Source organism: Cajanus cajan, chromosome 8 (genome assembly GCF_000230855.2).
Source record: "Cajanus cajan strain Asha chromosome 8, NIPB_CcT2T_4, whole genome shotgun sequence".
Taxonomy (NCBI): Eukaryota; Viridiplantae; Streptophyta; class Magnoliopsida; order Fabales; family Fabaceae; genus Cajanus; species Cajanus cajan.
Window position 1 is genome coordinate 17,650,970 of NC_138524.1, and position 18,553 is coordinate 17,669,522.

At 34.7% G+C, this 18,553-nt stretch overlaps 1 protein-coding gene across 1 annotated transcript; it reads left to right on the top strand.

Moving 5' to 3' along the window:
* The first annotated feature begins 6,986 nt into the window (after positions 1 to 6,986).
* On the top strand, positions 6,987 to 10,695 carry LOC109816816 (G-type lectin S-receptor-like serine/threonine-protein kinase At4g27290). The gene is made up of 7 exons (XM_020381946.3): positions 6,987 to 8,551; positions 8,663 to 8,776; positions 8,982 to 9,127; positions 9,206 to 9,416; positions 9,525 to 9,762; positions 9,846 to 9,996; positions 10,073 to 10,695. Exons 1-7 carry the CDS (start codon positions 7,252 to 7,254, stop codon positions 10,376 to 10,378), a joined length of 2,466 nt encoding a protein of 821 aa, XP_020237535.2. The 5' UTR covers positions 6,987 to 7,251; the 3' UTR covers positions 10,379 to 10,695.
* The last annotated feature ends 7,858 nt before the right edge of the window (positions 10,696 to 18,553 follow it).

An 18,553-nucleotide genomic window follows, 5' to 3' on the forward strand; every position in this document is an offset into this window, starting at 1 on the left:
TAGAAATTCCTCTTTTCCTGCAAAATAGAGAGAAAAATTGATATTATCATTCTACCTTCTCTTATCTTAATATTCATTCTTAATTTATCAATAAATTAATGGGGGCAAAATAATATATATATATATATATATATATATATATATAATTAACAAAGAAATTGTCTATTAAGGATAAAATTTATTAAATTATGGCATTTATCAATATACTATATCTTTTGAAAAAACTTCATGTATAGTTAGGCAAAATGATAAGTTATTGTACTCTTTATTGCCTACAATAATCTCTATGAGATTAATCTAGATGATCTAGGCAAACAAAATGTAACATGATTAATTTCCAGAGAAGATGAAAGATGGATTTGGCATAAAAAGCTTAAGAACATAAATGTGAAACATATTTCAATATTTAAGAAAGGGTTTAGTAAGAGGTTTTTGTATATCTGTCATCAGAAGTAATCATGGAACTATGTATGAAAACTCAAATTTTAAAATGTTTTGCAAAAAGAATGGTATCTTCTGTAACTTTTCTTCACCAAGAACACCTAAAAAAAATGGGACAACTGAAAGGAAGAACCAAACTTAACAAGAAATGACTAGAAGTCTTCTTTGCAAAATTTCTTTGTCAAAACACTTTTTGACAAAAGCTGTGAACTCAATGTTTTACATCCAAAACAAAATATTGATAAGATCATTGCTAAATAAGATTTCTTATGAAATGTGGAGAGGGAGAAGATCCACCATATCATTTTTTTTCATCCTTTTAAATGTAAGTGTTATATGCTTAACATTAAACATCAAATTGGAAAGTTTAACTTCAAAGTGGATAAAAATATTTTCTTAGATATTTTGATACATTAAAGGCATACATAGTCTTTAACTCTAGAACCTCTATGGTTGAAGAGTCAATCCATGTAAAATTCAACGAGGCTTTACCGATTGATAGGAAACTATCAAATCTAGAAGAGAAATTTGTCTATTTGCATATTGAACCAGAAAAGACTACTAAGACAAATGCAAAAAAAAAAATGCTCAATTTGAATAAATAAATTTTATTTAAATATGTTCCGGTCACGGGATGCGCTAGGGTTTTTCCTAGATCAAGCCGCAAAGCCAGAGCATTCGAAAAGTGTAATCTGCCCGCTCATCTCTAGGGTTTTGGGTTTTATGGTACGTCGTTCATGGGCTACTTGGGCCCCGAGGATCAAGGGATTTCCTTAACCGTTAATATTTGGAGAATATCTTGTCATTAAAGATGGGATTTTATCCCTGATATCGGAACAGTATCTATGTGGGAGAGTTAGATCGGATTTTGGCCGAGTTACTCCTGCAGAGCAGACAGGTCGGATTCTAACCGAGTGCACCCATGTAGATGGGTTGGATCGTATTCTGACCGGGACGGTACACTTGCCTTCCAGCCTTGAGCCTATAAGGCGAAAAGGCTTGTAGCTTGGTAACCTAGTCAGGTATTAGCCGAGCAGAAGGTCAAGTCAGATTTTTACCTAAACGGTACACTGGTCAGATTTTTACCTAGACGGTACACTTGCCTTCCAGCCCTGAGTCTATAAGGCGAGAGGGCTTCTGGCTTGGCTCTTACGAACCATATCAGAAATAAGTAGAGTCAAAGTGGATTCCGGCCGAGTTGAGAACAAGTCGCCCAAAATCCGATCTAACTCTCCCGACTAATAACACCAAAAATTTTAACCAAGTTTGGAGCACTTTTTGAAAACATTTAGTCGTCCAAGTACCAAATACGAAACCTTCTAGTCGTTCGAATACCGATTAGGTAACACCAAAGATTTATTTATCTAACAAGAATATGAAAATATCTAGTCGTCCAAATACCGACTAGTAGCGTCAAAAATTTAATTAAATATAAAGTGCATATGAAAATATATAGTCGTCCAAATACCGACTAAAGAAGGAAAAGTTTTCCAAGTGAAACTTAATTTGAAGAAAACCACTCGGCCAAATACCGATTCAAAAGAAAGGAAAATTTTTCCAAGTTAAAATTAATTTGAGGAGAACCACTCGGCCAATTACCGATTAAAGAAGGGACCTCAAAGTCGGCCAAAAACCGGTTTACATAGCGAACAAGGGAAATTTCCCAATGATGAATTTCCTGTCGATATTTCAAGAATTAGCTTCTTTTTCATTGCTCATATGTCTTGTTGCATTAACTACTTTCCTGTACTTCCCATTTGATCATGCGAATGTGGCAATGCACTTAATCGTCCCAATACCGACTAGTAATGCCAAAAATTTACTTAAATTTAAAGCACAGGTGAAAATCACTAGTCGTCCAAATACCGACCATATCTAGTCGTTCAAATACCGACTAGTGACTCCAAAAATTTACTTAAATTTAAAACACAGGTGAAAATCACTAGTCGTCCAAATACCGACCATATCTAGTCATTCAAATACCGACTAGTGACTCCAAAAATTTACTTAAATTTAAAACACAGGTGAAAATCACTAGTCGTCCAAATACCGACCATATCTAGTCGTTCAAATACCGACTAGTGACTCCAAAAATTTACTTAAATTTAAAACAGGTGAAAATCACTAGTCGTCCAAATACCGACCATATCTAGTCGTCCAAATACCGACCATATCTAGTCGTTCAAATACCAACTAGTGACTCCAAATTTTTCACCAAGTTTTACAACAGTTGAAAAATAACTAATCGCCCGAATACCGACCATATCTAGTCGTTAAAATACCGACTGGTAACATCAGAAACTGAACTAAGTAAGGAACTTGTGGTACCTCTGAAGTAGGAAAGATATGAGAATCATCTTGTGAGAATCACTCTGAATGTATTGATTGAACTACCAGTTCCGATATACCACCCTAATCATGTGAGGGGGCCAAGATTGATGTTTAGCTTGATCTTGTGGAAACTGAAGCGAATTGCGAGTCTCCGCCTGTGGATTGAGATGATTTGCAATCGGTGGTCGATCAGTATTTTCAAATTAGGAGTACTTCTAAAGCAGTTCGTGTTATAGAAACTTTGAGCCGTAGTCGTGGTAATTTGAACCTACAATTAAGCCCTGATTCGTTGTTGTCACTGATTCATTTGAACTACCCGTTCTGGGTTATTTATACTCGCCAAGTCGGAATCTAACCGATCAAGGTCGAGTTTTTTCACAAAACGAGTTATTTATACTCGCCCAGCCGGACTGTTGCCGACAATCACGAGTACTGGCCAAGTCGGAATCTAACCGATCAAGGTCGAGTTTTTTCACAAAACGAGTTATTTATACTCGCCCAACCGGACTGTTGCCGACAATCACGAGTACTCGCCAAGTCGGAATCTAACCGATCAAGGTCGAGTTTTTTCACAAAACGAGTTATTTATACTCGCCCAGCCGGACTGTTGCCGACAATCACGAGTACTCGCCACGTCGGAATCTAACCGATCAAGGTCGAGTTTTTTCACAAAACGAGTTATTTATACTCGCCCAGCCGGACTGTTGCCGACAATCACGAGTACTCGCCAAGTCGGAATCTAACCGATCAAGGTCGAGTTTTTTCACAAAACGAGTTATTTATACTCGCCCAGCCGGACTGTTGCCGACAATCACGAGTACTCGCCAAGTCAGAATCTAACCGATCAAGGTCGAGTTTTTTCACAAAACGAGTTATTTATACTCGCCCAGCCGGACTGTTGCCGACAATAACGAGTACTCGCCAAGTCGGAATCTAACCGATCAAGGTCGAGTTTTTTCACAAAACGAGTTATTTATACTCGCCCAGCCGGACTGTTGCCGACAATCACGAGTTCTTCGAGTTATTTATACTCGCCCAGCCGGACTTTTGCCGACAATCACGAGTTTGCCTACAAGTCAGAATCAATTTGAAAATAATTTGAAAATAATGATTTTTATTATTTGATGTTACCTCGTTAAAAAACCTTTGTAGCATAAAACCCTCGCAGCAGACTCCCATGCTTCCTCCACGAATTAACATCTGGGCACGAAAGTCCATTAGATGTTGACTAGGATCCTGTTTCCCGTCAAACGGTTCCAACTGCTGATACGAAGCTGTTCTTTGACAAACCGGACCTTAGATTGACGATCCGAACGGTCAGAATGAAGAACCTCACTTTCCGAACCTATAGTCCAAAAATCAGCCCGATCCAACGGTGAACGACTTCACACCGATTAAAACACAGTACCAGTCCTGTTTTGCGCTAGAACACTTTCACCTACTGATACGAAGTTTTTTTCTCCCAAACCAGGCCTCCGGTTAATAATCCGAACGGTAAGAATGAAGAACCACACTTCTGGAACCTACAGTCCAAAAATCAGCGCGATCCAACGGTGAACGACTTCACACCGATTAAAACACAGTACCAGTCCTGTTTTGCGCTAGAACACTTTCACCTACCGATACGAAGCTGTTTTCTCCCAAACCAGGCCTCCGGTTAATAATCCGAACGGTTAGAATGAAGAACCACACTTCTGGAACCTACAGTCAAAAAATCAGCGCGATCCAACGGTGAACGACTTCACACCGATTAAAACACAGTACCCACTCTGTTTTTGTGCGGGAAACTTCCTCTCCTTCTCTCTCTCAGGGTCGCTCTCCTCTCTCAAGCCATTGATCAACGCCATCATCTCCTCCATGGTAGGGTGTTGTGGGTCGTGGTTGGATGTGCCGCCTCTCGCCATAGTAGAGTGTAGGTTTTTTCCTGTGACTTGGGGCGTAGGAAGAGTTTTACCGTAGCCCCACGGTGGGCGCCAAAATGTTCCGGTCACGGGATGCGCTAGGGTTTTTCCTAGATCAAGCCGCAAAGCCAGAGCATTCGAAAAGTGTAATCTGCCCTCTCATCTCTAGGGTTTTGGGTTTTATGGTACGTCGTTCATGGGCTACTTGGGCCCCGAGGATCAAGGGATTTCCTTAACCGTTAATATTTGGAGAATATCTTGTCATTAAAGATGGGATTTTATCCCTGATATCGGAACAGTATCTATGTGGGAGAGTTAGATCGGATTTTGGCCGAGTTACTCCTGCAGAGCAGACAGGTCGGATTCTAACCGAGTGCACCCATGTAGATGGGTTGGATCGTATTCTGACCGGGACGGTACACTTGCCTTCCAGCCTTGAGCCTATAAGGCGAAAAGGCTTGTAGCTTGGTAACCTAGTCAAGTATTAGCCGAGCAGAAGGTCAAGTCAGATTTTTACCTAAACGGTACACTGGTCGAATTTTTACCTAGACGGTACAAAATATAAATAGATATTTTTAAACATATAAATATATTTTAGATTTATGATAAATATGTTATGTTGTTACTTAATATTATTTTAGATAGGGATAATATTTGTTAAATATTAAAATTTGTTTTATAAATAAATATAATAAATAAGAATTGAATTAGAGAAGAAGCTAAAAGAATTTCTAAAATCTCTTTTGTGCAAGATAACGATTTGTGTTTAATATATATTAATATTCTCGCTTGTGCAATTCACAAATTAAATATTTATTATATGTAATTAAAATTTATAATAAATTGTATATACAAATAAATATTATCTTTTAATATATAAAGCATATTTAAAATTGACTAAACACCCAATTTGGTCCCTGAAATATGGTAAAGGTGGTCAATAGGTCCTTGAAAGATTTTATGTGACATCTGATCCCTATATTTTAACTTCGATATGCAATTTACTCCTTCCTTTGTACTTAGTTACTAACTTGTTAGTCTCATAACCAGTCAATAGTTAATTTTCACGTTGACACATTTATTCTCTCTCCTAATTGGTCATTCTTTCTCCTAATCACCTAATATAAACCATATTGCAAACTTTTCGTACTTTTCAATCAACAATAGACACTTTGTTATGTTTAAATGTTCTAGCCATGGGTGCTCTGGTTAAAATACCAGATTTTGGTACTTCTCCACTTCTATTAAAAGAGTTTTGTGATTCATTAAATATAGTAAAAATACTCATATATTCGATTGAAGCATCATTACTTGAGATCTTTTAAAATAAACACTTATTTTGATAAACTTCAAATTCAATAATTTAGGATTTACAATTCTAAACGCGTAGCCATAACAAATGGGGAAATTAAGAATAATTGAGACAAAAAATTCAACAATAGGAAACCTTACGGAACACAACAACCTTCCATTTCAATCAGAGCACACATGACCAAAATATTTAAACATGACAAAGTGTTCCTTATTGATTAGAAAGTAACAAAATCTTACATTATGATTCATATTAGGTGATTAAGAGAGAGAACAATTAACCGAGAGAGGGAATAGGTGTCAATTTGACACTTAACTATTGACTATTCAAAAAAAATTACAAAGTTAGTAATTAAGTATAACAAAAGGACTAAATGTACATGATGGAGTTAAAGTTTTGGGATTCAAATATCACAAAAAATATTTCAAGGGCCTATCTACTACTTCTTCTATCCTTCAAGGACTAAATCGGATGTTTACTCATTTAAAATTAGTATAAATAGATATTTTTAAACATATAAATTATATTTTAGATTTTGATAAGTAATTTATATTATAACACAATATTATATTTATTTATTGATAATTTATTTTTAAAAATTAAAATTTAATTTATAAATAATTATGATAAATAAAAATTGAATTAGATAAGAAATTAAAAAATTCCTAAAAGATCTCTTGTGATAGAAAAGTCCTTAAACATGCTTTCGTACAAGATAGAATTTTGTGTGTAAGATAGAGTTTTGTATTTAATATACAGGGGTTTATATGTGTATTATTTATTATAAATTTAAAATATAATTTTATATATTTAAATACTTATTTATTATAAATTTGAATTATAATATAATTAATATGTTTAAAAGTATTTTCTTATTGCAAATTTTATAATGATAAACATGTCTCAATTGCACTCCACAAAATACTAATCAAATAAATATTTGACCCGTCACCATATAATGCTAGTAATATATAATACAAGTCACTGCATGATCAATTCGTGTCAATAAAAAAATCAACAAACACGATCCCACACAATCAGCATTTTTAGTCTTTTCCTCTGTTACTTTACCCAATTTTCTTCTCTTTGATTCAACTTTTCTACAATACAGGTTAGTAGGATTGACCATTCATGCTGATTGCCTTGTGTTTTGAACTTTTCATAGAATGAGCAACCAGGTGTGTTTCTCAGTCTCTTCTCATCCTGTACTATAAGAATTGTGACATTTTCTGCACCAGCACCAGCCAGATCAGCATAGAAATATGCATGAAACAAAATATGTGGCGTTTGATGGAAATTCTTTCTCTCATGGTTATGGTTGCGTGTGTAATTGTTCCTTCTCTTAGATTTTCCATAGCAGCTGATTTCATTCGTGTGTCCCAATCCATCAGTGATGGAAAGACCTTAGTGTCCCAAGGTGGAAAATTTGAACTTGGTTTCTTCAGCCCAGGTAAGTCCAACACACGTTACCTGGGTATTTGGTTTAAAAATATTCCAATTCAAACCGTTGTTTGGGTTGCAAACAGAGAAAAACCCATCAATGGTTCTTCAGGCATGTTAACTTTAAACACTGCAGGCCACCTTGTGCTTAGCCAGAACGAAACTGTTGTTTGGAACACAACATCCTTAAAACAAGCACAGAATCCGGTGGCAGAGATTTTGGACAGTGGAAATCTTGTGGTTAGAAATGAGGGAGAAGAAAATTCAGAAGACTATTTGTGGCAAAGCTTTGACTATCCATCAGATACATTATTGCAAGGGATGAAGTTAGGTTGGAACCTCAAACTTGGTCTAGAATGGAGATTAACATCGTGGAAGAGTCTAGATGATCCATCCCCAGGAGACTTATCATGGGGTATGGAACTTAATGATTATCCTGAGTTTTATATGACGAAGGGTACAAAGAAAATATTCAGACTTGGACCTTGGAATGGCCAAACTTATAGTGGACTAACATATGATGAACCCAACCCCATCTTTGGATTTACGTATGTAAGCAACAAGGATGAGATTTTCTACACATATAACCTTTTGAATAACTCTTCAATCTCCAGAATTGTTTTAAACCAAACCACTAATAAGTATTATATCTATGTATGGGGGGAAGGAGAACAAAATTGGAAGATATATAATTCCCTCCCAGCAGACACTTGTGACACTTATGGCCTTTGTGGAGCCTATGCAAACTGCATAATTACACAACTACAGGTGTGCCAATGTTTACAAGGGTTCAGTCCAAAGTCACCACAAGCATGGAACTCATCGGATTGGAGTCAAGGATGTGTTCGCAATACACCATTAAGCTGCAAAGACGCAAAAAATGATGGATTTGTCAAATTTGTAGCCCTAAAAGTTCCAGAAACCACACATACTTGGTTGGATGGTAGTGTTGGTTTAGAGGAATGCAGAGTCAAGTGCTTGAATAATTGTTCTTGTATGGCTTATGCTAATTCAGATGTAAAAGAAGGTAGTGGCTGTGTGGTGTGGTTTGGTGATCTGATTGACGTCAAACAGTATCAATCTGGTGGGCAAGATCTATATATCCGGATGCCTGCTTCAGAGTTAGGTAAGGACTGTGAACTTTGCTTGATAATCATTGTTCTTCAGGTTAAAGGTTGAATTGTATTATTGAAAATTCAAGATTTCTATAACTTTTATCCTTTATTTTTTATCAAAGAATCCAAGAGCAAAAAGCAAATCGGAATTATAGTTGGTACCACCATTGCTGCAGTTTGTGGAATCCTTTTACTGTGTACTTGCTTGATTTATAGAATCCGGAGGAACAATTCTGGTAAATAACATATTACTGTTACTGCAAATTTTTATTTACATAACTTTTTAATTACAAATACTGCAAATTGGAGATTGCCATGGTTTTATCATCATGTAACAATGAAGTGCACCTCAAGTAGCATTTTAACATGCCATATGTTCTTGCTTGATATTGAATTAAATAAAATCAAATCCATTACTGAATATATTCCTCCATTTTGTAGAGCATTTATTGATAGAAGATAACAATGAAAGACCCGAAAATGATCTGGATATCCCGTTGTTTGATCTTCCAACAATTGCTACTGCCACTAATCACTTCTCCATAAAAAATAAGATTGGAGAAGGTGGTTTCGGACCAGTATACAGGGTAATCATTCTTTAGTATTACTACCACAAAAAAACTAAAGAAGTATGAATATTAAAACTCATGAGTGTGAGTATGCAGGGATTATTAGTGAATGGGCAAGAAATTGCTGTAAAGACTCTATCAATTAGCTCAAGACAAGGATTGACAGAGTTCCTAAATGAAGTGAAATTAATTGTAAAACTTCAGCATCGAAATCTTGTAAAACTTCTTGGTTGTTGCATTCAAGGACAAGAGAAAATGCTAATTTATGAGTACATGAAGAATGGCAGCCTCGACTCTTTCATATTTGGTAAGGAGAATCAAGCTTAGATTTGGCTGCACTAGTTTTTAATGATGACTTGCTAAAGTTGAATATTCAACATTGAGTATCATAACATATTTGCTTTGAATAAACTAGATGACACCAAAGGTAAGTTGCTAAGTTGGCCACAACGCTTCCACATAATTTGTGGAATTGCTAGGGGAATCACATATCTTCACCAAGACTCTCGATTAAGGATTATCCATAGAGATCTCAAAACAAGTAATGTTTTACTTGATGAAAATTTGAATCCAAAAATATCAGATTTTGGAATGGCTAAAATATTTGGAGGAGACGAGACTCAAGGAAATACAAATAGAATAGTCGGAACATAGTAAGTTTATAACACAACATCATAATATTATCATGTAACATATATGTAAACGATTGTTACTTTAATGGCTTTTTTTCTTGTAGCGGATATATGGCACCAGAATATGCTGTTGACGGATTGTTTTCAGTGAAATCTGATGTATTTAGTTTTGGCATTTTATTGCTGGAGGTTATATGTGGCAGTAGAAATAGAGCGTATTATCATACAGAAGGCACTCTTAATCTAGTTGGTCAGGTAAGAACTTCAATTAATTGCCAATTTATCATGTCAAATTGAAAAATTGCAAATAATTATTTTCTTTATGATTCAGGCATGGAAAATGTGGAAAGAGAACAGAGCTATAGAGTTGATTGACCAAAACATAGGGGACTCGTACATTGTATCAGAAGTACTGCGTTGCATTCATGTTAGTCTGTTATGCGTGCAACAACACCCAGATGATAGGCCTACCATGCACTCTGTGATTCTCATGTTGGGGAGTGAGATGGAATTGGTTGAGCCTAAAGAACCTGGTTTCATTTCAAAAAATATTTCAACTGAAGAAGATTTACAAACAAATCAAAAAGATAAGAGTTCAACCAATGAAATGACCATTTCCTTAATAAATCCACGATAAAAATCGTGTAATAAAACATTGGGTAATGATATTTGAATACCAAACCATTTCAAACAATTCATTTAAATTCACATTTCTTTTTATTTATCTTTTCTATTACATCATGTACCAATTAATCTATCACTTTTTTCTTTAATATTTTTTTCTTCTCTTTCTAGGTGTAGTTTAGCATTTTAGGTGTCCATTTTTTCCCCTAAAACATTGTATTATGTCTTATCTGGCATGCTGTTATTCCCATCTTGGAAGAGGAGCTTGGTTGCATAGTTGTACAAAGAACTTCTCTTATTTCAAAATATATTTGCTATATAGTTTTATAATGTATTGCTATATGTTACTTTAATGCGTCGTAGGTTCATAATCTCCATACGGTAGTACACACTGTGGTATGGCAGTCACCTCCATATACGTTAGGGTATTAAAGGAAACAAAGAAGAACTAAATAGAATACTTGATTTTATTCTGATATGTTAGGATATTTCTAAAAAATAGAATAACTAAATAAAGAAAAATTTTATCCTATCAGTCAACGTGAATTATTTTCCTAAAAATTACATAGAAAATCTCTTCTTCTGCACTTTGGTAACATTTTCCAAAAGTCATGTATAGTCCTTTTATTGAATTTGGAATTGCAATCTCCAAGCCTTTGTCTCGAATATTCAAATATGGCATTTGGAAGTGCTTTGGTCAAAATGTTACACTTTGATTATCTACTTTGCTGTACAAAGGTTTACTTCTCCTTCCCTTTGAACCTCTCTTGGGAGAAAAACTTTATCTTGAAATGCTTTGTTTTGCAAAGAAACACCAAATCATTGAAAATGAGATTGTAGCTCGACTGTCCACAAAAGTCTGAGTGTTCTCTTCTTGTTCCATATGAAAATCTTTCATTATTTTCACTGTAGCAACAACAACTACTACATATTGCTTGTGCAGTTGATTGGGCTAATACCTTTTTACTTTTTAGAACACCAAGAAAAAACTCACCAAAATTAAACAATAACCAAAGGTGTTTCTCATGTCATCAACACAACTTGTCCAATCACTACTTGAGTATGGTGAAGCTTAAAATTAGGAGAATATGAGTGCATTACACCATAACTAAAATTCTTTTAATATATCTAATTAAGATTGTCAATCTCGAGAGTTTACGTAATCTCGTGGAGGTTTCATTAATCCATATCATAAACTCGTAAGAGTTTACTTAATATAAAAAATATGTTAAAAAATACATAGTAATAACATAATAATTATCATTCAACTTCATATTAAAGCAATATAAGACTAAAAAGAACCTTTTTCTTGGTGGCTGATGCGGCTCACGAAAGAGCACGAATGCAACTCAGACAAAACGTCCACACGAAGAACAATGAGTGTGACTGCTAGCGCGATGGCAAGCGACTATGAGTGAGACTATGGAGGAGAAGCGGCATGACTCAACGCGGATTGGAATGATGCGCAGAGGAGGTGCGACGCGACATAGATCGAAATGATGCACGGAGGAGCAGTGGCACGACATGGATCGGAGCGATGTACGAAGAAGCAGTGGTGCGACATGGAGGAGCAATGACGTGAAGGAGAAAGACATGCAAAGGAGAAGCTGACAACACACAAAGGAAAGAAGAAAAGAATGAATGACAAAGGTTTCTATCCTTAATGAAACGCGTGTTTTAGGGTTTCGGGATTTGGTAAACTTGTAGATCTCATGGTAAACTCGGGATTTCATGCAAGTTTAACCGAGTTTACCTTTGAGTTGTCACATTTTGCTTAAGTAAACTCGTAATCTTGGACAATATTACGAGTTGTAACTCGAGATTGACAACCATGTATCTAATAACTCTTTTGGTAGCTTAAAAATGTACTTCACTAGCACAATGCATATATCTTGAAACGAGGCTATTGTAAACAAAATGTTAGGTTTGGTTGTAGTAAGATACATTAAGCAAACAATCATGTTTCTATAATGCTTTTCATCAACTTCATCATCCTTGTTAAACTTCTCCTCCTAATTCATTGGAGATGTAGTGCTTTTGTAGTTTTCCATATGAAAATTTTTAGTATTTCCATTGCATACTTCTTTTAGCATATAGAGATTCTGTCATGACCTTTGTTTCACCTCCATTCCCAATAAAAAAACTCATTAAGCCAAGGTCTGTCATTTCAAATAGTTTGAGCATTTTAATTTTAAACACCTTTATGAGTTTCTCATTACTTCTTATCACTAGTAAATCATCAACATAGAAAACAATAATGATTAAATTTGAATTTAACAACTTCACATATAATACAACTTCACTTGGACTTTTGAAAAATCCAAGATCTTGAAGGTGATCATTTTTTCCTGTTGTACTATCCCCTAAGAGCTTCTTTAAGACCATATAAGGCCCTTTTCAACTTGTAAAGTTTTTCCTCCGGTCCTTTGATTTACAACCCCTTAGGCTATTTTACATGAATCTCCTCCTCTAAATGGAATGTCATCTATACCATCATCAAAGAACATCTGACAACTGCTTCCTTATTAGTTCCTCCCAATTCCATTATAGATCTTCCATGAATTTGAAACCTTTACCCGCAATAATTGTTCCATTTTGTGGTTGTAAAATTTTGTAAGTTTTGGAAGTGTTGTTGTATACAACGAAAACTCCTAGTTTTTCCTTTTTGACAAGTTTGTCTCTCTTAACCATTAAAAATGATACTCTTTGAGGTTTTTCAACATCTCTGTGAACCAGCTGCAACTTTTGAGTTGCTCTTTAATCTATTTCAAGAAATGCTTCCTAACTAGCTTACCACATTAGTATGTCATGCAATCAGCAAACTTATGTCTTCAAGCATCGAGACACCTTTTACCAAGGCATGTTTTTGCATGTGTAAAAGTTCAACAAGGTTGACATGTCAATCTTTTGTGCCATAGTTCAACATTGGTGGTTGTGCTTGAAAAAACTATTTGGTCATCCTCCACCATATTTAAAGCATAGCTTTTAGCTCTCATTTTCACATTGAACATGTCTATGCCTTTTGCATCTTTGAAAAACACCAATTGTCTTCAAATAAGACTTTGAAACCTTTCTCTACAAGATGTGCAACACTAAGAAAATTTTGGTCAATGTCAAATACATATAAGACATCAAAGATACATTTCAAACCTACCAAGATTTTCCATAGCACAGTTCTTTTTTCTTTGACTAAAAACAAATCATAATTTCAAATTTTTACTTTGGAAATGATGGTTTTGTCAAACTCTATTAAGAACCTTTGGTCATTGGTTGTATGGTTTATGCAATCGCTAACTTTAAGCCACGAATCACTAAAGTTGTTGCTTGTAGCAAAGCATGTTGCAACAAAGAATTACTCATCTTCTAGTTCCTCTATAATCACCTATGCCTTCTCTGGTTTAGACTTATAGATTTTCTCTACATGTCCCATATCACAACATTTTCTACACTTAACATCTAGCCTTCACCAACATCTTTTTTGAGGATGGTTTGTCTTTGCAATGCATACAAGGAGGAAAAGTCTCAACTTGTTGGTTGTTGGAGAATTTGGCTTTTTGTTCTCTCATTTGTTATTTTCTTACCTTTGAAACATCTTGAATTTTGTGCTTTTATATGAAAATGACCTTGTAATGTCTCCTCTTGTCTCATCACTCTTCTTTATTCTTGTGCATGTAAATCATTTATGAATTCTCCCAAGGTGATGGTTGACAAATCTTTTGACTCAACTAGTGCTAATATCTTTGACTCATGATTTTTGGGAACAATAACTAGAATTTTTTGTATTATTCTCTCATCAAGAAAGTCGTTACCAAGAAGCCACACTTTATTTGCTTTGCTTAACAACCTATTAGCATAACCTTTTATCATTTTTATATTTATGCTCTACATTCCAAATTTTTGGAACAAGTTAAGAAATTGCATTCCTTCTTTTATTTGATAGCCTTGATATTCTAATTTGAGAACATCCCAAATAACTAGTTCAAAAATAGCCTATGATGTTAGGTTACTAAATTGATTGTAAATACGATGAACATCTATTAAATCGATTACCAATCGATTACATGGTAATCGATTTAGTATATACATACCAAATAAGTTAAAAGCTGAATTATTTTGGTATGTTGCACCTTTTTAATCGGTTATAATATAATCAATTTAGTATTGCACATACAAAATCAGTTAAGTGTTTAACCTATTGTGTATATACTATACCAAATCAATTATGTTATAATTGATTATAGGTTTTCTTATATGCATAAAAGAAAGGTCACTTCTCTCCTCGTGCATTCATTCTTTTCTCTCATGAGCCATTTTTCCTATAGTGATTTTGTTGTCCAAGCTCCCACGTCCTTTGGTGAGCCTTTGTCATGGCATTTCCATATATGACAAGCCTCTGGCATCACATTTTTGTCACCAGTGAAGGAGTTTCGTCCCTTTCCACCCAACGTTCGTTCTTCTTTGCACTCGTGTCTTAGGTTCACATGTTATTCGTTTTGTTCTCCGTTGTTAATTATTCTTGCTCATATTTTGTCTATTGGTGGTTTTGCTTGATTTTCATTTTTGGGGGTTTTCTTATGGGGGAATGGTTGTTTTGTTGGGTTATACATATGAGGTGTTTCGTTAAATATCTTAAAGCAATTTCTGTCTTTTTTAAAGTGTTTTGCTATTTAACTATCTTGCATTCAAATAAAATGGGACAAGTATCTTCATGAGTTCCCTTCTTTATTAAAACATTTCATACAAGAAATCATCAAACACCTTCATATGCCATGGTTGAAAGGCTATTTCCATAGACAAGTTTTCATCATTGCCATCATCTCATAGGAATTATAGTAGATTGTGTTGTCATCTTCTTTGGACTTGGCTTTGAGTTTGTTGAGTTGCTCATGTGTGAGTTTGAAGATAATGATTGATGCATTATCCAAACTTGGTATGGTTGGTTGTGGAGTCTTCATGGCTAGTGAGTACTTCTATTCAATATGATTAATAACAAGAGGTGGATCATAAGCACAAATTATTGTTAATTAGAGAAAGGAATGTTGGAATGGACACGTCCAAGCCACAAGCCATATCAAACCATGTATTAATAAAATGAAGACATGAGGATCCATTTGTTATGTGATGTTGCATAGAAACAAGACTCCTCCATAAAACTATTGCATTCGACATGTTATTTACTGTTGTTTTGCCCTGTTTTATGGGCAATTTCTTTGGCAAGCTTCATTTTTTGGTTATGTGTGTAGCAAATAAGTGAGAAGATGCAAAATAGAAAACTGGTGCAATAGAAGCCAAAAAAGGATAAAGATGGAGTTGAAGCGCTATGCATGACCCATTCTTACTCAAAACATGATTATGCGAAAATGAAGCACGTTCACGCTCTAAAGATGCACACCCATATGCATAGTTAAGATTCTTGATATGCATGACCATGCCTCACTTTAAGCACACCCTAGTTGTGAAATATGTATGTCCATATTGTAGGTGCACGACCGTTCTTACTAATATGCATGTCTATGCTTATTGATATGCACCATCATGCTTATGTGTCGCCTTAATTTTTACCTATAAATAAGGATGTTCATAATACATTTTGTTCAACCTTTTTTTAGTTTTAGTTTGAATATTTTATTTTCATTGTTTTTAGTTTCTTATTGGAGTTCTATAAAAGGCTAAAAGGTACCTTAGAGAAGGATTATCACCCTTTATGGTTAATTTCTTTTCTTATGTCTTTGATTTTAGTAATATGTTAATGTTTTCACTTGCCATCTCTAACTAAATTCTTTATTTTAGAGTTGTGATGCAATTGTTTCCGAAGAACCCCTAATTATGAAATGAATGAATTCCTTTTATAGTTGCTAGATTGTTTTAGTATTGTCTTGGTTGATTGATAGTGCATAGCCAAATTATGTTAATTAATAAACCCTTAAATAATCAAATATGGGGAACGTGCATGATCAAACTAGTTTTCCAAGCTTCTAATTAGATTAATTATTTAATAAACTTCTTTTTTTATATGTCTGGCACTATGAAAAACATCATATGACCAATTTAGGATTTTTACAAAGTAAGGACTACTATTTTACATGAACAAAATTTATTAACATTTTGAAAAGTAAAATTAGTAACAAGGATTAGAATTCATATGATTTACATTAGGGGTGATTGGGATCAATGAAATTGAAATCCAAGGGCTTTTAGTCTCGAATCTTAATCAATATATTTTTATGCTTTAATTTCTAAATTGCAAATTTATGTCATGATCTCCCAATCAATTTTCGTTCCTTCAAACTATTAAAAATCATTATTAAGTTGGTAATTTTTTGGACCTAGTCGTTTGGATTCAATATTTCAAATTTGTCTATTGTTACTATCACGATAATGTAAAATTCTCTTTAAGTGTGTTTTATATGCAATACTCCACATATAAAATTGGTTATTAAACAACCAATTTTGTATGTGGTTTTCAAAATTGGTTGAAAACCAATTTTAAAAGCCCACTATAACATCAATAGGAACAAAATCAATTGCACAACTAATTTTAGATACCTAAATACAACCAATTTTTTTGAGCTTTTTCTCACTAGCAAATGTGCTTTAAAGATTCCAGGTTCATAATTCTTGTAAAATATTATTTTTTACATACTAGAAAAAAGACAAATTTTAGCTTTAGCTCTTTTTGTGATTCTTTATTGAATTCATTATAGGATTATCAGGTAACTCAAAAACTTCTTAGTCCACTTCTATCTTCCAAAGATCGATAGTTTCAAGATGACTAGTATTCCTTGTAGCTCATAACTCAAACTTCTCACCATAAAAATTTGTGTTGGACCCGTTTGGTAGGACATATTTCACTCTATTATGGTTTTTCATATCTCTTGAATCGGCATCTCGCCAATCAATCTCAAGCATATTTTCTTGTATTTGGTGGTTAAAAAGCCCTTGGTCCTAAGGAGCAGGCCAACTAACTTTATCTTATCTCTAATTTTGCAAATAAAATATATTAAAAATTACTAATAAGGACCTAATTCTATTTACATCATATCAATACCCTCCCCTTAAAAAAAATCCTTGTCCTCAAGGATTCAACTCAGGATATTTCTGCTTTAGGTCATAATAATACTACCATGTGGCATCCTCCAGCACTCAGTTCTTCTATTTCACTAATACTTTAGTCATAGCACACCCTTGCCTTTTGATAGTTATGCGATACAGAATGTCTTCAGGTTCACGTGTCAATGGGATTGTTTTTGGTTCCACTGGTAGATCTGTTGAAGTTGGTGCATCCCCCACACACTTTTTCAGTTGTGAAACATGGAAGACATTGTGTACCTTAGCAAAAGCTAGAAGTTCTATCTTATAAGCGACCTCTCCAATCTTGTCAATTATTTTGTAGGGACTAAAGTATTTCGAAGTTACTTTTGCATTGCTTTTGGTTACCACTAACACTTGTTTATAAGGATGAAGCTTAACAAATACCATATCACCAATTCGAAGTTGTCTATCTATTATGTGCCTGTTTTCCACTTGCTAAATTATATCTTGTGCTCTTCGTAAATGAAACTTAAGCACCCTTAGCATCTTCTCTCTCTTAGTCAAACTTCTATCGATCACAACATTTTTGGATTCACTCGATAGATATCGAAGGAATGCTGGTGGTGGTTGCCCAAAGACCACCTCATAAGGTGTTGGCTTTATGGAGGAATGATATGTGGTGTTATATCACCATTTAGCTAATGGAAGCCAATGAAACCATTGTGTTGGTGTGTCTAAACGCATACATCTTAAATACGTCTCCACACATCGATTAACTACCTCACTCTACCCATCTGTTTATGGATGGTATGCTGAAGACAAACGTGTTTCCACCCCTTGCAACTACATGAATTCTTTCCAAAATTTAATGATGAAGATGGGATCTCTATCATTAGTAATTGTTTCAGGGAACCCATAGAGTTTAAATATATTATCTAAGAAAGCCTGTGCCACATCACATGCCTAGTAAGGATGGGATAATTCAATGAAATAGGCAACCTTAATCTGTTGGCAACTACAAAAATGACTTGCTTCCCCACAAAACTAAGTAGTCCTTCTATGAAGTCCATATTGATATGTTGCCATATGTGATTAGGGATAGGTAATGGTTGAAGGAGACCCGGAGAGATTGTAGTCTCATATTTGCACCTCTGGC

Coding starts and splice junctions, on each gene's coding strand:
- LOC109816816 (XM_020381946.3), top strand. CDS start 7,252: ATGAAACAAAATATGTGGCGTTTGATGGAAATTCTTTCTCTCATGGTT. Junction 9,128..9,205: donor GTTTCGGACCAGTATACAGG/GTAATCATTCTT, acceptor GTGAGTATGCAG/GGATTATTAGTGAATGGGCA. Junction 9,763..9,845: donor AATAGAATAGTCGGAACATA/GTAAGTTTATAA, acceptor TTTTTCTTGTAG/CGGATATATGGCACCAGAAT.